This window comes from Corythoichthys intestinalis, chromosome 5 (genome assembly GCF_030265065.1).
Source record: "Corythoichthys intestinalis isolate RoL2023-P3 chromosome 5, ASM3026506v1, whole genome shotgun sequence".
Classification (NCBI taxonomy): domain Eukaryota; kingdom Metazoa; phylum Chordata; class Actinopteri; order Syngnathiformes; family Syngnathidae; genus Corythoichthys; species Corythoichthys intestinalis.
In genome coordinates this window covers 13745116-13764524 of record NC_080399.1, presented here as the reverse complement: position 1 = coordinate 13764524, position 19409 = coordinate 13745116, and the positions used below count along the sequence as shown (strand labels likewise).

At 39.6% G+C, this 19409-nt stretch overlaps 1 protein-coding gene across 1 annotated transcript; it reads left to right on the top strand.

The window, feature by feature from the left end:
* The first annotated feature begins 866 nt into the window (after positions 1-866).
* snupn (snurportin 1) lies at positions 867-19409 on the top strand. Its single transcript, XM_057837469.1, has 9 exons — positions 867-980; positions 6690-6854; positions 7000-7198; positions 14142-14246; positions 14920-15016; positions 15103-15200; positions 15341-15418; positions 18482-18562; positions 18678-19409. Exons 2-9 carry the CDS (start codon positions 6697-6699, stop codon positions 18981-18983), a joined length of 1122 nt encoding a protein of 373 aa, XP_057693452.1. The 5' UTR covers positions 867-980; positions 6690-6696; the 3' UTR covers positions 18984-19409.

Genomic DNA, 19409 nt, shown 5'->3' with positions numbered 1-19409 from the left:
AATCCAAACAACCATACAGCATTTATATGTGTTTACAATGAATTCAACCCGAATAGAAAAGGGCAGACGGGAGAAGCCGAAGCTTATTGAATCCCGCCCCCAGTAGTTACATTTAGTGTGTGATGATCACTCAGCACATCCCTTTTAAGGCTAAAGCAACATTGCATGTGCTCTCTGGCCAAGATGAGAAAACAAATCTTAATGTGTGTGCGTGTGTGTAAGCCTTGAGAGCGGAGAGGACACTGCACTAGCGAGTGTGGGGGGAGGGGCGCAGCACTTCACATGAGTGACACAACCAGAAACTACACAACCAGACACTGCTATGATGCAGACTCACTACACATAAAATGTCACATAATTTTAACATGTGATGGAAAGTAATTCGTTCTCGCCCCTTCAGACGAAAACTGGCATTTGGCTCGTTATGTTTTACCCTCCCAAAACACCTTTTTAGCTCGTTATCATCTTGTCATCATCATGAAAAAAGTGTTGACGAAATATTTTCGTTATCATCATCGTTGACGAAAACAACACTGATGCTCATGTTTCAGTGCCACCGTTGGAGCTATATGTCCAGAAGCATTCAGATTAAACAATGAAAATCCTTTCAAATTCTAATTAAACTGAACTCAACTTTATTCAAAGAAACAACCATAGCGGCACGAAAGAGCAAAGATAATATAAAAATTCTAATTAAAACTTACATAATCTTAAAATATTTTCGTTTCATTTTACTGTTTACAATTTTTTTTTAATGCCAAAATACACCAAAATACATTTTGCAATTCTACCGTTAAAAATAAATAAATGAATTTTAAAAAATAAAACAAAACATCATTTTAATGCCACCAAATACTAGGAGAAAGGGAAACGCTAGTACAAATCTCCGGAATAGTTTCCTGCTGGTCGGCCACCAGAGAGGCGACAGAACTACGGTGGGTGTGACGTCACTGCCAAGTCAGTCTGCCTCGATGTCCAAGGTAAACGACTGAAATCTCTTTCATCATTTATTTCTTTGCAAGCTTTATTTTTTGCGCTCTGAAATAATGGCGTTAAGCTAATAGAAGCAACAACGATGAGGTAGAGTGGTCGCCGTGTTAGCTACCGGTTGGACCAACTGCCTGGTAGCTACGTTAGCTGCTAACATTTTAAAAAAAAACAAATAAGAGTCGTGTCTCTACTAAATCTTATGACCCCTACAGGGAATGCGCGACGGTTGTCAAACTAACCTCTGTAGGTATTTCTGATGCTATTTTTAAGGTTAATTTATTCTAAAAATATATATATATATTAAATTGACGTTTAGCCGCCAACTAAAGTTATCACCGGGATTACACAGCAAGTGAGTCGTTGGGAACTTTTACATTAAATCATATGTTTACTAAAGTTATGTTAGTGTTGCTCATGCAGCGCGCAGTGTCTTATCAAACACTCCTCTTACCCATGACTACTGTTCAATTTTTAAATTACGACGGTGAAAAATTGGAAATACATTGGGTATCGATACAGTATTTGGTCATTCACCTTCACACTAGGGCTTCAGCTATCGATGATTTTAGTAGTTGATTAATCTATAAACTAATTAGTTCGAATAATCGAGTCATCGGAAAAAGAACATAAAAAAAATTAAAATACCTGAGCAGAGGAGGAGGAACCATCTTCTGAAGACTACACAAAGCCCGCAAACAGTTTGCTGAAGACATGTCAACAAAGCACATGGGTTACTGGAACCATGTCCTATGGTCTGATGAGACGGGCGGGCTTTCTTGTGCACCGTCTTCAGAAGTGGCTTCCTCCTGGGGTGACAGCCATGCACAACAATTTGATGTAAAGTGCGGCATATGGTCTAAGCACTAACAGGCTGACCCCCCCACCTCTTCAGTTTCTGCAGCAATGCTGACAGCCAGCACTCCTGTAATGAGTCACATGACGTTTTGGAGGGAAAATGACAAGCAGTACTCAATTTGGACATTTAGGGATGTACGTTTTTCAAAGAGGTGTACTCACTTTTGTTGCCAGCTGTTTAGATATTAATGGCTATATTTTGAGTTATTTTGAGGTAAGAATAAATTAACTCTATTATATAAGCTGCACACAGACTACTTTACATTGTGTCAAAGTGTCATTTTGTCAGTGTTGTCCCATGAAAAGATGTACTTGAATATCTGCAGAAATGCGAGGGGTGTACTCAATTTTGTGATGCGCTTTGTATAAGATTAACATTACTGTCACTAACTCAAGTAACGCTAGCCCTGCAGAGGGCTAGGTTTCTATTAGTTATGACCAGTGTTGTTAATAACGGCGTTACAATATAACGGCGTTACTAACGGCGTTATTTTTTTCAGTAATGAGTAATCTAATTAATTACTTTTCTCATCTTGGCAACGCCGTTACCGTTACTGAGGCGGGAAAGGCGTGCGTTACTAAGTTGGTTGAATAAAAAAAAGTCTGAGAGAAACGGACTCACGGGGACGAGAGCAGAGCAGGAGTGGGGAAGACGCCGCTGCAACCGCGATGCTAGGTGGCTCCAATAATACCTGACTGCAGCCATAGCCGACAAACTACGCCCACATGACACGGTAGATATCATATTATAGAACTAGATGCAAATGACGACACTGCTGCACTGCCAACATGTTTTAAGGACTACATGCGTTTGTAAACAGCCGCCATCTTAAAGAAGTAGACCTCTCAGGAAGGCCCTGATGTAGAGATCCTTCCTTGCGAACCTAAGTAATTTTTTAAAATCTAAAATGCTCCTAAATCGGCAAAATCTTAACTTAAATCTATCTTTAAATGATGAAACAGTTGTAAAACTTACACATGTTTAAAGTAGACAGAAGGGAACTAATGCAATAACGGGAGAAACTTTAACGATTGATTCACAACTTTAAATGACTTCCACACATAGCAAAGGTTACTAGCTAGTTATCGCAATACCCTTGTGTCTAGTTAAGTGGAGGGTAAAGAATTGGGCTAGGGCCAATTGTCCCCCAAACACTTTAAGCTTCACATTGTGTGACCTGTGTGTGTGTTTTTTTTTTTGTTTTTGTTTTTTTTTGAGAAAAAAAAATATATCACTAGTTACTTTGCCAAGTAACTAATTACTCTTACATTCAGGTAACTGAGTTACTAACGCAATTACTTTTTGGGAGAAGTAATTTGTAACTGTAATTAATTACTTTTTTAAAGTAAAATTAACAACACTGCATGGCACTAAATGCGTTAGTAGATAGCCGCCATCTTAAAGCAGTAGACTTTTTAGGACGGCTCTGTTGTAGAGAACCTTCCTAGCGAACCTAAGTAACTTTTTATCTAAAATACTTCTAAATCGGCAAAATCTTGACTTGAATCTATCTTTAAATGATGAAACAGTTTTAAAACTTTCATATGTCGAAATTAGAGAGAAAGGAACAAATGCAATAATGGGAGCAATTTTAACAACTTTTTACAGTTGATTCAGGGTAAAGGGTAAATTAGGGTAAAGAATTGGGCTCGGGCCAATTGTACCAAAAACCTTCACAAAAAACTTCACATAGTGTGGCCAATGTTTTTTGTTTTTTTTTTTTTGAGGGAAAAAAAAAAAAAAAGTAATTATCACCAATTACTTTGCCAAGTAACTAATTACTCTTACATTCAGGTAATTGAGTTACTAACGCAATTACTTTTTTGGAGAAGTAATTTGTAACTATAATTAATTACTTTTTTTCAGTAAGATTAACAACACTGGTTATGACCACTGTCGATGCGTGGCTAACGTGTCTTACATATAGGCTTTAACATAACATAGTGTTGTGGAATGATGAGGGTGTAAAATAAAAACTCAATAATGCTAACTATCAATTTTAGCTCAGTAGTCATTGCTGGATAAAACGCCAAGTAGCAGTAGCACTGGTCCCTAATGTGCTCCAATACAGTCTGTATCATACATTTATTTGGAACACTGCAAAAATTCAAAATCCTATCAGGACTTACAGTTTAGACTAACTTAAAACTTAACTAGAACTTAAAAATGGCTTGACACAAATAGAATTTCAATTGAAACATGTGGGAAAAAATCCTAACTTTTAAGTGATGTGTGTTATCAAGCGAACAGCATTTTTAGGTATATATACTGTATATATATTTTTTAATAAGATATAAAGGTTTTTTGAGTGAAAGCAGTGAATTAGTGAATTTTTTTTTTAAATTCTAGTTACATCTGAGATGCAATTGTTGGCTGTTTTCAACAATATACATCGAAAATAAAGACACTGATTGACTGAAAATGGTTCAAGATTAGATGAAATGTCTTGTTTTCTCATGTATATTTATAATTGCTCTTCACTTAAAAATATATTTGTTTTATCCGATTACTCGATTAATCGATAGAATTTTCAGTCGATTACTCGATTACTAAAATATTCGATAGCTGCAGCCCTAATATATATATATATATATATATATATATATATATATATATATATATATATATATATAATCAATAAGTGTAAATAAAACCCTACGAATGCATATCTCAGCTTATGAACATGAAAGAATAGTTTGAAACATGTAAATAAAATATTAATAATGTAAATAACAAGTAAAATAGTGTATAAATAATATGTACAGTATTACATCATTCATGCCATTTGCGTACAACACACGCTGATAACAACAAATAAGGTAAAAATTAGCTAAGAAAATAGGCACCCACTCTTTACAGCAGACATGTCCAAAATCCGGCCCCCAGCCTCTGTCATAAAATCAATAACGTCTGGCCCGCACACAGACTTAATGAATTGGTCAGCAGTACTGCTACCAGCATATGAAGTAGCTTACACACTAAATGCTGCTCCTCATTTACCTACTAAAAGACAGCAGCACTCTAAGCAACATTACGCCGTGTGACCCTTTACTCCCAATTTTCTAAAATGGCGACAATAGACAAAAAAAAGAAAGTTGACTTCAATGGCCGACCCTTCGAGGATAGGTGAAAATTGGACTATTTCTTCACTAAAATACGCAACAACTGTGTCTTCCTCATTTGCAAAGAGACAGTCGCTGTTTTTAAAGAGTTAAACGTGAGGCGATATTATCAAACGACACGCTGACATGTACAACAAGATTACAGGGAAGATGATTAGCGAGAAATTGAAGCAACTTGAAGCTAGTTTAATTTTACAGCAGCAGTATTTCGCAAGAGCCCGAGAATCGAAGAAGAACGCCGCAAAGGCTAGTTGCGAGATTGTTGAAATGATTAATTAAAAATAATAATAAAGCAAATTTCACACACAGAATGGCTTGCTATAATTTGTTTAAATATATCGTTCTACGTAAAGGATGTCAGCCAAGGTCGGCCCCCCAAATTTTTACCACACCAAATCTGGCCCCCTTTGCAAAAAGTTTGGACACCCCTGCTTTACAGTGTCCGTCCCATGTCAATCTGTCACTGTCTTTCTCCATTCGCTGTATGGGACTCAGATGAAGCCCGCTCCACTTTGGGTCCATTAACGCTTGTTTCTCCAATAGTTGCACATAGCACAGTGCATGATGACGGGTGAACTCGACAATACGAGATACATGTATTTGATTAGCTAAAATACTGTTATCATTTAAAAATGTCTGACAACGGCTGTTTCACCTACAGTATTTTTCGGGCTAGAAGTCACACCCGAGTATAAGTTGCACCAGCACAAAAAGAGTTAAAAAAAAAAAAAAAAAAAAACATATACCGTATTTTTCGGACTATAAGTTGCACCTGAGTATAAGTCACATTTTGGGGGGAAATTTACTTGATAAAATACAACACATTGAACAGATCATCTTGAAAGGCAATTTGAAGTAAAAATACAATAGAGAACGACATGCTGAATAAGTGGACAGTATGATAATATTAGATGATGCATGAACAACGAAATGCGAACGTGGTCGGTATGTTAACGTAACATAGCTATTAAGTTATTCAGATAACTATAGCATAAAGAACACGCTAACAAGTGTACTAAACCATCAGTGTCACTCCAAAACACCATGATATCATAATGTGTTGAGAATTTCACACATAAGTCACTCCAGGGTATAAGTCGCACTCCCAGCCAAACTATGAAAAAAAACTGTGACTTATAGTCCCAAAAATACGGTAAGTCAAATTTGGGGAGGTCATTTTATTTAATCAGAGACCAAACACATACATTATAGCTCTAATAAAACTGAGAAAAAAGTGCTAAATAGGTATCTGTTGTTAACATATTTATTCAGATAATGATAAACAAAACAAACACTCAATCTCACTCCAAATCACCACCAAGTCCATTCAAGTCTTAATCATCATTGTCACTTTTGAACAACGGCACCAACTCACAGTAGAGGGCACACCTGGAGTGTAAGTATCAACATATAAGTTACGGTCCCAGTCAAACTACGGAGAAAAAAAAAGTGTGATATAATGGTCCTGAAAACAGTACTTCCAGGAAATATTGTCTTTGATTTACATTTTTCTCTACTATTAAGAATAAGAAAAAATCATCTTTTGACAAGATTCTTTTTGCTGGGATTCACATGATCAAGGTGCTTTCTATTCCTTTAATAAATCGACACTGGAGTCAACCATATTGTATCAATGTTACATGCTAGCTTTAGCTAGCTTCTACACGCATATGGTGGTAGCTTGCTAGCCTGCATGTTTAATTGGTGCTCTTTGCCTCTAGAGCCCCCATGGATGACCTCACCCGAGCCCTCTCGGCCAGCTTTGCTGTGTCCAAGGAGCCCAACAGCACAGCTGCCCCGCACCCTCGGCTGTCTCAATACAAAAGCAAGTACAGCGTGCTGGAGCAGAGCGAGCGGCGCCGGCGTTTCCTTGAACTGCAGAAAATGTACAATGCTCTAAAGAGCTTCTCATAATGTTTGTAAACAACTAACACCGTGGTTTCTTCTGGTGGCAATGAAGCAAGTTACTAAGGTATTTCTGAAACTATGCATCTTGACCAGTGTATTTTCTTTTTTTGTCGTTTAAATCAGCAAAAGGTTCAACTACGTCAACCATGTGCGGTGTCTGGCCGATGGCGACTGGACAGGGGAGGGCAGCGATGGGGAGCAGGACATGGAGAAACAGCAGGACGACGAAGAGGCGAAGGGGAAACGGGAGCAAGATGCCAACGGTGAGGAAGAAGAAATGGAGATTGAGAGAAGAAAGCTGCCAAGGCATTACGCCAACCAGGTCAGTGTTGCAGAACAGTACGACTGTGTTCACACGATGCTCAATTTGTATTTTCTGTCAAATGCAATCTTTTTGTGCTGTCATTTACATTGCAGAGAAAAAAATTTAGATGAAAATGAGAACTTCTGAGCAAGGTCGTAGGTTCGGTCTCAACATTGGTAGGGACAATATAACACCATAACCTGCATATACACTTTTTGTTGGGGACGGGACCTTAATAAGACCAAAAAGATTGGGTGAACGGGAGTCAGGGTTACATTTCTCACTAATCTGAATCGAATTAATAGATCGGCTAAATAATCAATGCAAAATAAATTTCCATCGTCTTATACTAACTTTTATGAGTGTATTGGTTCAGGTGATACAATATTTGATTCAAACTTTTGTTTGCAAAAACTACTAAAGAAACATTTTGAAGTGCAAGTCCCTTTATTTAAAAAAAAAACAAAAAAAAACAGGGAGCGATCCAAAAATGGGTCCAATTCTGGGAGACACTGGAGCACCCCTGGACTCAAACTAAACTAATGTAATTAAAATTAATGAGAAAAAAAAACAATCTGAGATATCCAAGGACCGATCAACATCAGAGGCATTCTACCAAGACTCGAACCAAAGTACTATCATGTAATTCTGATGTGTGATTTCATTCCACAGATTTTTTTTTTAATGTCAATTCATGTTCATGTCAGTTTCCCTCTGAAGTGGACTCATTCTCGGGACTTGTACTCTGAAGCCACCGGGTTGGATTATGGTAATGCACATAATGCAAACAATGATCCAAATGAGGGACGGCTAGCTTGACTTCGTTGTTCTTTGTGGAGGCTGGCCTGACCGCACTGATTTTGCAAGTTAGCAAGTTCACACAGATTGATGCAATGCTAACTCTGATGCAGGTCGGACTCTTACAGTGCCTTGCAAAAGTATTCGGCCCCCTTGAATCTTGCAACCTTTCGTCACATTTCAGGCTTCAAACATAAAGATATGAAATTTAATTTTTTTGTCAAGAATCAACAACAAGTGGGACACAATCGTGAAGTGGAACAACATTTATTGGATAATTTAAACTTTTTTAACAAAAAACTGAAAAGTGGGGCGTGCAATATTATTCGGCCCCTTTACTTTCAGTGCAGCAAACTCACTCCAGAAGTTCAGTGAGGATCTCTGAATGATCCAATGTTGTCCTAAATGACCGATAATGATAAATAGAATCCAACTGTGTGTAATCAAGTCTCCGTATAAATGCACCTGCTCTGTGATAGTCTCAGGTTTCTGTTTAAAGTGCAGAGAGCATTATGAAAACCAAGGAACACACCAGGCAGGTCCGAGATACTGTTGTGGAGAAGTTTAAAGCTGGATTTGGATGCAAAAAGATTTCCCAAGCTTTAAACATCTCAAGGACCACCGTGCAAGCCATCATATTGAAATGGAAGAAGCATCAGTCCACTGCAAATCTACCAAGACCCGGCCGTCCTTCCAAACTTTCTTCTCAAACAAGGAGAAAACTGATCAGAGATGCAGCCAAGAGGCCCATGATCACTCTGGATGAACTGCAGAGATCTACAGCTGAGGTGGGAGAGTCTGTCCATAGGACAACAATCAGTCGTACACTGCAGAAATCTGGCCTTTATGGAAGAGTGGTAAGAAGAAAGCAGTTTCTTAAAGATATCCATAAAAAGTCTCGTTTAAAGTTTGCCACAAGCCACCTGGGAGACACACCAAACATGTGGAAGAAGGTGCTCTGGTCAGATGAAACCAAAATTGAACTTTTTGGCCACAATGCAAAACGATATGTTTGGCGTAAAAGCAACACAGCTCATCACCCTGAACACACCATTCCCACTGTCAAACATGGTGGTGGCAGCATCATGGCTTGGGCCTGCTTTTCTTCAGCAGGGACAGGGAAGATGGTTAAAATTGACGGGAAGATGGATGCAGTCAAATACAGGAACATTCTGGAAGAAAACCTGTTGGTATCTGCACAAGACCTGAGACTGGGACGGAGATTTATCTTCCAACAGGACAATGATCCAAAACGTAAAGCCAAATCTACAATGGAATGGTTAAAAAATAAACGTATCCAGGTGTTGGAATGGCCAAGTCAAAGTCCAGACCTGAATCCAATCGAGAATCTGTGGAAAGAGCTGAAGACTGCTGTTCACAAACATTCTCCATCCAACCTCACTGAGCTCGAACTGTTTTGCAAGGAAGAATGGGCAAGAATGTCAGTCTCTCGATGTGCAAAACTGATAGAAACATACCCCAAGCGACTTGCAGCTGTAATTGGAGCAAAAGGTGGCGCTACAAAGTATTAACGCAAGGGGGCCGAATAATATTGCACGCCCCACTTTTCAGTTTTTTGTTAAAAAAGTTTAAATTATCCAATAAATTTTGTTCCACTTCACGATAGTGTCCCACTTGTTGTTGATTCTTGACAAAAAATTAAAATTTTATATCTTTATGTTTGAAGCCTGAAATGTGGCGAAAGGTTGCAAGGTTCAAGGGGGCCGAATACTTTTGCAAGGCACTGTAGTAGCAAAATTAGTGGTGTTTCTCCCACCTCCACAACATTGTAGTCTTTTTACATTAATTACAGTGGCTTGTGCTGGCCAAAACAAACTTCTAATATCCCTCGTCTTCGAAGGGGGTGGAGGAGTCGGCATGTTGTATTTCTGTCGGCGGGGTTTGAACATAATGAGAATAATTCACTTAATAATTGTAGCGTCAATTCTATCTGTGGGGACTATTTTGAAAATAGCCACCGAGAGACTTAGAAGGCTCGGAGTTTCTTGACTTGTCGGATCACTCCAAATTGACTGAACGTAATGTTTAAAGTGTTTATTCCAAATCAAATTCAAACAATACTACTAGTGGTTTTCTAAATCAAATAAACTAAACTAAACAATAACGTGCGGCAGTGAAACAACGGTCAACAGAAAATATGCCTTCAGCCAGCTAACCCCCTCGCTCTGTGTGTTCAACTGCCTTGGCCCCCTCTTACAGCCAAATGTTAAGTAAGCATAACAGCTGCAATGTGTCAAAGGCTGATCACCGAAAACCACGCCCACACCTACCAATTAACTCAATCACTCCCACCCATTTTCACAGGTGCAACCCCCTTCGCTCCCGGCCGTTTTACTGGATTTTGACTGATTTTGCAAGGCCCACAGAAAATTTTGTTCTATTGCTATATAAACATGGAAGTTACTAGGGTTGTTCCAATCATGTTTTTTTGCTCCCGATCCGATCCCGAACGTTTTAGTTTGAGTATCTGCCGATCCCGATATTTCCCGATCCGATTGCTTTTTTTTTTTTTTTTGCTCCCGATTCAATTCCAATCATTCCCGATAATTTTTCCTGATCATATGCATTTTGGCAATGCATTAAGAAAAAAATGAATAAAACTCTGACGAATATATACATTCAACATACAGTACATAAGTACTGTATTTGTTTATTATGACAATAAATCCTCAAGATGGCATTTACATTATTAACATTTTTTCTGTGATAGGGATCCACGGATAGAAAGACTTGTAATTCTTAAAGGATAAATGTGACTTTGTATAGTGTGACTAAATATTGCCATCTAGTGTATTTGTTGAGCTTTCAGTAAATGATACTGTAGCCATTTAACTGTTCTGCCCAAATGCATGATGGGAAGTGCAACCATGACTGTGCGTAGTGGTACCAATTGATATATCTACTCTGCGTTGGGAAATAACATAGGGTGTTAAGAAAAAGATCAATTACTACCTTTCTTCCCCACATTGCTTACTACGATATTTCTAATCGTAGGGAGAGGAATTGTAAGGCTTTAGCTAATTAAAAAAAGGCTCCAAAGGCTGCCAAAATTCACTCTACTCATTTTACACTGCCTTTCAGCTCTATACATTGGTAAAATGGCACCATTACAGATTGAACGCGACAATGTGTGAGTGGGTCGTGAAGCGCATGCGTTAATTGCGTTAAATATTTTAACGTGATAAATTATTTTTTAAATTAATTACCGCCGTTAACAGGATAAGTTTGATAACCCTACCTTTGCCTAAACTAAAGACTGTGGATGAGTGTAACATATTACAGTGCCTTGCAAAAGTATTCGGCCCCCTTGAACCTTGCAACCTTTCGCCACATTTCAGGCTTCAAACATAAAGATATAAAATTTTAATTTTTTGTCAAGAATCAACAACAAGTGGGACACAATCGTGAAGTGGAACAAAATTTATTGGATAATTTAAACTTTTTTAACAAATAAAAAACTGAAAAGTGGGGCGTGCAATATTATTCGGCCCCCTTGCGTTAATACTTTGTAGCGCCACCTTCTGCTCCAATTACAGCTGCAAGTCGCTTGGGGTGTGTTTCTATCAGTTTTGCACATCGAGAGACTGACATTCTTGCCCATTCTTCCTTGCAAAACAGCTCGAGCTCCGTGAGGTTGGATGGAAAGTGTTTGTGAAGAGCAGTCTTCTGCTCTTTCCACAGATTCTCGATTGAATTCAGGTCTGGACTTTGACTTGGCCATTCTAACACCTGGATACGTTTATTTTTGAACCATTCCATTGTAGATTTGGCTTTATGTTTTGGATCATTGTCCTGTTGGAAGATAAATCTCCGTCCCAGTCTCAGGTCTTGTGCAGATACCAACAGGTTTTCTTCCAGAATGTTCCTGTATTTGGCTGCATCCATCTTCCCGTCAATTTTAACCATCTTCCCTGTCCCTGCTGAAGAAAAGCAGGCCCAAACCATGATGCTGCCACCACCATGTTTGACAGTGGGGAGGGTGTGTTCAGGGTGATGAGCTGTGTTGCTTTTACTCCAAACATATTGTTTTGCATTGTGGCCAAAAAGTTCAATTTTGGTTTCACCTGACCAGAGCACCTTCTTCCACATGTTTGGTGTGTCTCCCAGGTGGCTTGTGGCAAACTTTAAACGAGACTTTTTATGGATATCTTTGAGAAATGGCTCTCTTCTTGCCACTCTTCCATAAAGGCCAGATTTGTGCAGTGTACGACTGATTGTTGTCCTATGGACAGACTCTCCCACCTCAGCTGTAGATCTCTGCAGTTCATCCAGAGTGATCATGGGCCTCTTGGCTGCATCTCTGATCAGTTTTCTCCTTGTTTGAGAAGAAAGTTTGGAAGGACGGCCGGGTCTTGGTAGATTTGCAGTGGTCTGATGCTCCTTCCATTTCAATATGATGGCTTGCACAGTGCTCCTTGAGATGTTTAAAGCTTGGGAAATCTTTTTGTATCCAAATCCGGCTTTAAACTTCTCCACAACAGTATCTCGGACCTGCCTGGTGTGTTCCTTGGTTTTCATAATGCTCTCTGCACTTTAAACAGAACCCTGAAACTATCACAGAGCAGGTGCATTTATACGGAGACTTGATTACACACAGTTGGATTCTATTTATCATCATTGGTCATTTAGGACAACAATGGATCATTCAGAGATCCTCACTGAACTTCTGGAGTGAGTTTGCTGCACTGAAAGTAAAGGGGCCGAATAATATTGCACGCCCCACTTTTCAGTTTTTTATTTGTTAAAAAAGTTTAAATTATCCAATAAATGTTGTTCCACTTCACGATTGTGTCCCACTTGTTGTTGATTCTTGACAAAAAAATTGAATTTCATATCTTTATGTTTGAAGCCTGAAATGTGGCGAAAGGTTGCAAGATTCAAGGGGGCCGAATACTTTTGCAAGGCACTGTATGTCTGTAAAGTTAAATACAATTAGAAAACGATTTAATTTAAAAATATATATATCTTAAAAAAAGGCATGTCCGATATTTTGAAAATGACGTGATCGGACCCGATCGATCGGGACATCTCTACATGGAACCCACCAAAAGGAAGATTACTCTTTTCTCTTTGCAGGAAAAAAAATCGTTCATATCTTTTTCCCTTCTTTAGAAATCAGCATGAGAAAATAGCTTAGTTTGAGAAATTTTCCAATTTCTGATTAAAAAAACGAGAAATTGAGCTTTTTGTAAACGCATACATTTCAAACATAACTTTGACTTTAACACAGCTATTTTTTGCTTTAGTTACATCCCAAACATCTGAATAATGTTTTCCTTTTACAAAATAACAAAAGCAACAAGACAAATAGAGCTTTTGATAGCAAAGTAACAATTTATTTACACATAACTAACTGAGAGATGACGCTGTTGTGGCTGCGATGGCCAGGGTAAACTTTTCCCTCATCGTCGCCTGTCTCATAAAGATGGATTTTTTAAAAGTCTTTTCAGCACGGACTCAACGGAGTCGTCCGCTGCACTGGTGGTCCTGGTCGTTCTGCTCGGTCGTCCAATGCCTGGCATCCCGGACGTCCATTCGGCCGTCCTCTGCCGGCGCCCGGGCCATGCGGCCGGCCGTTCGTTCCGTTGAATCGGGTTGGGCGTATTACCCAATGCGCTACTGCCTTCCAGTGGCCAGTTTTATTGCTTTAAAATGGATTTTCAGCTTTGCACTTTGGAGCTAAGTTGAATCAGAACCTAGAGATTTCTCTTGTTAAAAAAAACATTAAAGACGTATAAATATGTCTTTGGGACACTGAAATTTTTGGAAGCAAATGAGTTAAGAACCCAAGTAGACAGTCAAACAATAAGCAAAGAAAGATAACCATGGTCTTACACAAAAGAAATAGCATCAAAATCAACACTAATAGACACCATGGCTCATAAACTATCCTTACAACATATGGGAAGACAATCTAATTTACCCATACAACTGAAGTCGTTATAGAATGCAAATAAGTTGGATTAAAAGTTGATGGGGACAATTTGAGCATCCTGAAAAGTTGGTAGTGCCATGTCCCTACCGTCCCTATGCAAACCTACGCCGTTGCTTTGAGCTACAATGTTAAATGTTGTCCAGAAGATGGCGCTTGTGTCAATAAAAGCATTAGCTCTTAACATCTCATCCCTATGTTTCTCTTCAGCTCATGTTGTCAGAATGGTTGGTGGATGCCCCAGCAGATCTGGATACTGATTGGCTGATGGTCATCTGTCCCGTTGGGAAAAGATCCCTCATCATTGCCTCCAAGGTAGAAAACTGCTAAGGATTTTGTTGAGGCCATTGCCAACTTGTCTGAATCTGTCCCATCTAAATGAGGATTTGTGTGTATGAAATGAGAAGACGACAATGTGAAAATTAGGAAACCAGGAGATGAGCGAGTGAGGAGAGGAAAAGAGAATGAGAAGAAAAGGAAAGAGAAATAAGGGGGTGCAATAATGAGGATGTAAGGAGAGGAATCAAGTATTTTGGAAAATGAGATGAGAAGACAATGTAGTTGAATAGAGGAAATGAGAGACTCCAAAGACTAGGAAGTGGGAAAAGTAAACATGAAATGTTAAGGAAATTGAGAATGACAGAAATTTAGAATATAAGTAGAGAAAACTTGGAAATCAAGACCAGAAAAGTAAACCATTGCATGAGGAAGAAACAAGAAGTTGGCAGTGAGAAAAGAAAATGTAACAAGAGAGCACGACAAGATGAGAAAATTATAAGATGAGGAAGCGAGGGAAGCAAAAGAGGAAATGAAAAGACAAGAAAGTGATGCGAAAATCTTGATAAGACGTCAAAATATCGTGAACTTAAAAGGTTATCTGCGGACAAAACAGTACATAAGTGCATCTGTGAAAGTGTACAAATCAGGCAAACACAAAAAGCTAAGTAGGTCTGTGATATCCATGTATTGTTCCAATTGTTCCGTGCAGGGTTCCACTGCGGCGTACACAAAAAGTGGCTACTGTGTGAACCGTTTTCCCTCCTTGCTGCCAGGTGGGAACCGCCACAACTCAGCCATGGGAAAAGGTAGACGAACCGTTGCTCTTCCTTCTCTAATAAATGCTTACGAGCAGAGATACATTGATCCACTATGATCTCTTTTGCCAAAATAGACTACACCATCCTGGATTGCATTTACAGCGAGATGGACCGGACTTTCTACATCCTGGACGTCATGTGCTGGAGAGGCCACCCTGTCTATGACTGCCCGGTGAGACGGACCCCTTCCTGAAAATCTCGCAACAATCCGGGAATGTTTCTCCCTCTTAATAGTTTCAAAGTAGCACAAGTCTGGAGCGCAGATGTGCTCTTATGCCATGCTGAAAAAGCTGCTTATTTTCTCCTCCGCAGACTGATTTCCGTTTCTACTGGCTCCAGTCTAAAGTACAGGAGACTGATGGCCTGGAGGAGATCGCCAAACGAAATCCTGTGAGTGACACTTTCTCTTTCTATCTGTACTCCAGATGGAATCAATAAAAATTCGAGCCTTGAAGTGTTTTGCTCCCAATCAGGTTTAGGGGATAAAAAATTCAGAAATTAGGCCTGTGTAGATTCTTATCATTTAAATCATCGTAATCTGCAAGGGTTGCTACTAGGAAACTTATCTCTTTTTCTTACCTAAAAACGTTTTACCTTTAATCCGAACTGCTTCTTTGATTTGTTGTGAGGTATGAATTCTGCTTAGTCAAGTCCTCAGAAGTATTGCAGACAACATTTACAAATAACTGATTTTGGCTATGGAGGAGGGAGCTACACTGCTGACCAAAAGTATTGGCACCCCTGCAATTCTGTCAGATAATGCTCAGGTTCTCCCAGAAAATGATTCTAACTACAAATGCTTTGGTAGTAATATCTTCATTTATTTTGCTTGCAATGAAAATACACAAAAGACAATTTAAAAAAATCATTATCATTTTACACAAAACTCCAAAAATGGGCCAGACAAAAGTATTGGCACCCTCAGCCAATATATATGTGTATATGTGGGGAGTTTTATTTTGCAGTGCATTTCTACAGTGACAAATGTGTGTTTGTACTAGGAATGGGAACGTCTTGGTACCTCACGATACGATACAATTTGCGATACAAAGGTCACGATAACGATGATCTGACAATATGGTGATACAACGATTTTCGATACATTGGTCAGGAAATCATTCTAGGATATTCTATAAACAGAATAAAACAAGCTTCTGCCGTGAATTGGAATGAGTTTATCCCTAGTAGATGTCCAATCCATTTGAACAACACTTCAAACGGATTGAACGTCTATGGGCGTCAGTGGCAGCCAATGCCAGGCAATGAGTAATTTTGGGCCATTTAAGGTCATTTTACAGTGCCTTGCAAAAGTATTCGGCCCCCTTGAATCTTGCAACCTTTCGCCACATTTCAGGCTTCAAACATAAAGATATGAAATTTAATTTTTTTGTCGAGAATCAACAACAAGTGGGACACAATCGTGAAGTGGAACAACATTTATTGGATAATTTAAACTTTTTTAACAAATAAAAAACTGAAAAGTGGGGCGTGCAATATTATTCGGCCCCCTTGCGTTAATACTTTGTAGCGCCACCTTTTGCTCCAATTACTGCTGCAGGTCGCTTGGGGTATGTTTCTATCAGTTTTGCACATCGAGAGACTGACATTCTTGCCCATTCTTCCTTGCAAAACAGCTCGAGCTCAGTGAGGTTGGATGGAGAGTGTTTGTGAACAGCAGTCTTCAGCTCTTTCCACAGATTCTCGATTGGATTCAGGTCTGGACTTTGACTTGGCCATTCTAACACCTGGATACGTTTGTTTTTGAACCATTCCATTGTAGATTTGGCTTTATGTTTTGGATCATTGTCCTGTTGGAAGATAAATCTCCGTCCCAGTCTCAGGTCTTGTGCAGATACCAACAGGTTTTCTTCCAGAATGTTCCTGTATTTGGCTGCATCCATCTTCCCGTCAATTTTAACCATCTTCCCTGTCCCTGCTGAAGAAAAGCAGGCCCAAACCCTGATGCTGCCACCACCATGTTTGACAGTGGGGATGGTGTGTTCAGGGTGATGAGCTGTGTTGCTTTTACGCCAAACATATCGTTTTGCATTGTGGCCAAAAAGTTCAATTTTGGTTTCATCTGACCAGAGCACCTTCTTCCACATGTTTGGTGTGTCTCCCAGGTGGCTTGTGGCAAACTTTAAACGAGACTTTTTATGGATATCTTTGAGAAATGGCTTTCTTCTTGCCACTCTTCCATAAAGGCCAGATTTGTGCAGTGTACGACTGATTGTTGTCCTATGGACAGACTTTCCCACCTCAGCTGTGGATCTCTGCAGTTCATCCAGAGTGATCATGGGCCTCTTGGTTGCATCTCTGATCAGTTTTCTCCTTGTTTGAGAAGAAAGTTTGGAAGGACGGCCGGGTCTTGGTAGATTTGCAGTGGTCTGATGCTCCTTCCGTTTCAATATGATGGCTTGCACAGTGCTCCTTGAGATGTTTAAAGCTTGGGAAATCTTCTTGTATCCAAATCCGGCTTTAAACTTCTCCACAACAGTATCTCAGACCTGCCTGGTGTGTTCCTTGGTTTTCATAATGCTCTCTGCACTTTAAACAGAACCCTGAGACTATCACAGAGCAGGTGCATTTATACGGAGACTTGATTACACAAAGGTGGATTCTATTTATCATCATCGGTCATTTAGGACAACATTGGATCATTCAGAGATCCTCACTGAACTTCTGGAGTGAGTTTGCTGCACTGAAAGTAAAGGGGCCGAATAATATTGCACGCCCCACTTTTCAGTTTTTTATTTGTTAAAAAAGTTTAAATTATCCAATAAATGTTGTTCCACTTCACGATTGTGTCCCACTTGTTGTTGATTCTTGACAAAAAAATTAAATTTCATATCTTTATGTTTGAAGCCTGAAATGTGGCGAAAGGTTGCAAGATTCAAGGGGGCCGAATACTTTTGCGAGGCACTGTACCTGTTGATTTTCAGTTACTTCCTGTTGATTTTGGGGTATTTTATGGGTCACTTGCTGTTTATTTTCCGTTACAGAACAGGAAGTGACCTGGGAATCACCCAAATGAATAGGCAGTGACTCAAACTCAACAGGAAATGACCTGCAAATGCCCTAAAATGAAAAGCAAGTGACCTGTAAATGCCCCGAAAATTGGACCGAATGACTGTGAATGCTCTGGTTTTGAATGAACGAACGTTCCTAGTCTAAATGGATTGGGCGTCGAGCACCGTCAATGGCAGCCTTTTTTTTTTTTTTTTTTTAAATTGACACCTTTTTAAAACGATATGTCGATTCTTGACAGGAGCATATCGATAACCTTTTGGGATACAAAGTATCACGATATATCACCATTTCAATATTTTGTCACACTCCTAGTTGGACATGTAAAGCTTAATTTGCCCTTTGTTCATTATTTTAACCAGTAATTGTATCAGAATAAATTTTAAAATCCTCCAACCCTGCTTGTGGTTTTGTTTGCTTCGACAGTTCCGCTTCGTGAGCCTCCAGAGCACTGACTGCACAGCAGCGTCCATCCACAGAGCCCTGGCAGCTGAGTATAGCTTCACCGTGAGAACGTCTTTTAGTTCATGTTCAGTGACTTCTGACGAATTGAAAACCATGACAATAACTTGTTGTTTGGGGTTGCGTGTCCTATTCCCACGTCTGTCAACTTTGTCACCAGGTGGACGGTCTCCTTTTCTACCACCGGCAGACTCATTATACACCAGGCAGCACCCCGTTGGTGGGCTGGCTGCGCCCCTACATGGTCGCTGACATATTGGGGGTAGAAGTGCCCCTTGGACCTCTCACTACTAAACCAGATTACGCCAGCCACCAGCTGCAGCAGATCCGGGAGCACAAGAAAACCTCTAGCGAGGTGCGGCCGGCCAGCAGGGACGGCGGCTACGAGCTGGAGCACCTGTCGACGCCCACCAAAGACAACGGCCACAACCACAGACCCATCCAGGAAGCGCAGATGGAGGGCTGATCTCATTACTTGATATTTACTGACTCACTGGCGCTGCACCGTTTTAATTAGAACGTCTTCCCGAAAACTCCCGCGGATCGCAAGTCTTTTTAAAAGGGCACCACCCAGGATTACAATGTTCTATTTATCTTCTGTTACCTTTAGGAGTTGTAAAGGTGGAACAGGGGGATTTTCAGTAAATCTCCATGGGAATTAAATGTTTTGTCATAAGACATACTTGCAAAATAATGCTCTTTAAAATGACATATTTCAGCAGTAAAATGTTTTAAATGTTATCGAACAACCAATTCTTTCTTTAAAGAACATAAATAAATATTAATAACCCCCCTTAAGCTAAGCAATAAAAAAATGAAAATATCAACATTCAAAAATGGCTCAATCCTCAAGATTTTCTAGCATATGGCACATATCTAGCACATTTTTTTT

What these genes read in the sequence shown, in the direction of transcription:
- snupn (XM_057837469.1), top strand. Translation starts at nt 6,697, where the DNA reads ATGGATGACCTCACCCGAGCCCTCTCGGCCAGCTTTGCTGTGTCCAAG. An exon ending in TTCCTTGAACTGCAGAAAAT is followed by an intron (nt 6,855 to 6,999) that starts GTACAATGCTCT and finishes CGTTTAAATCAG; the next exon opens with CAAAAGGTTCAACTACGTCA. An exon ending in CAAGGCATTACGCCAACCAG is followed by an intron (nt 7,199 to 14,141) that starts GTCAGTGTTGCA and finishes GTTTCTCTTCAG; the next exon opens with CTCATGTTGTCAGAATGGTT.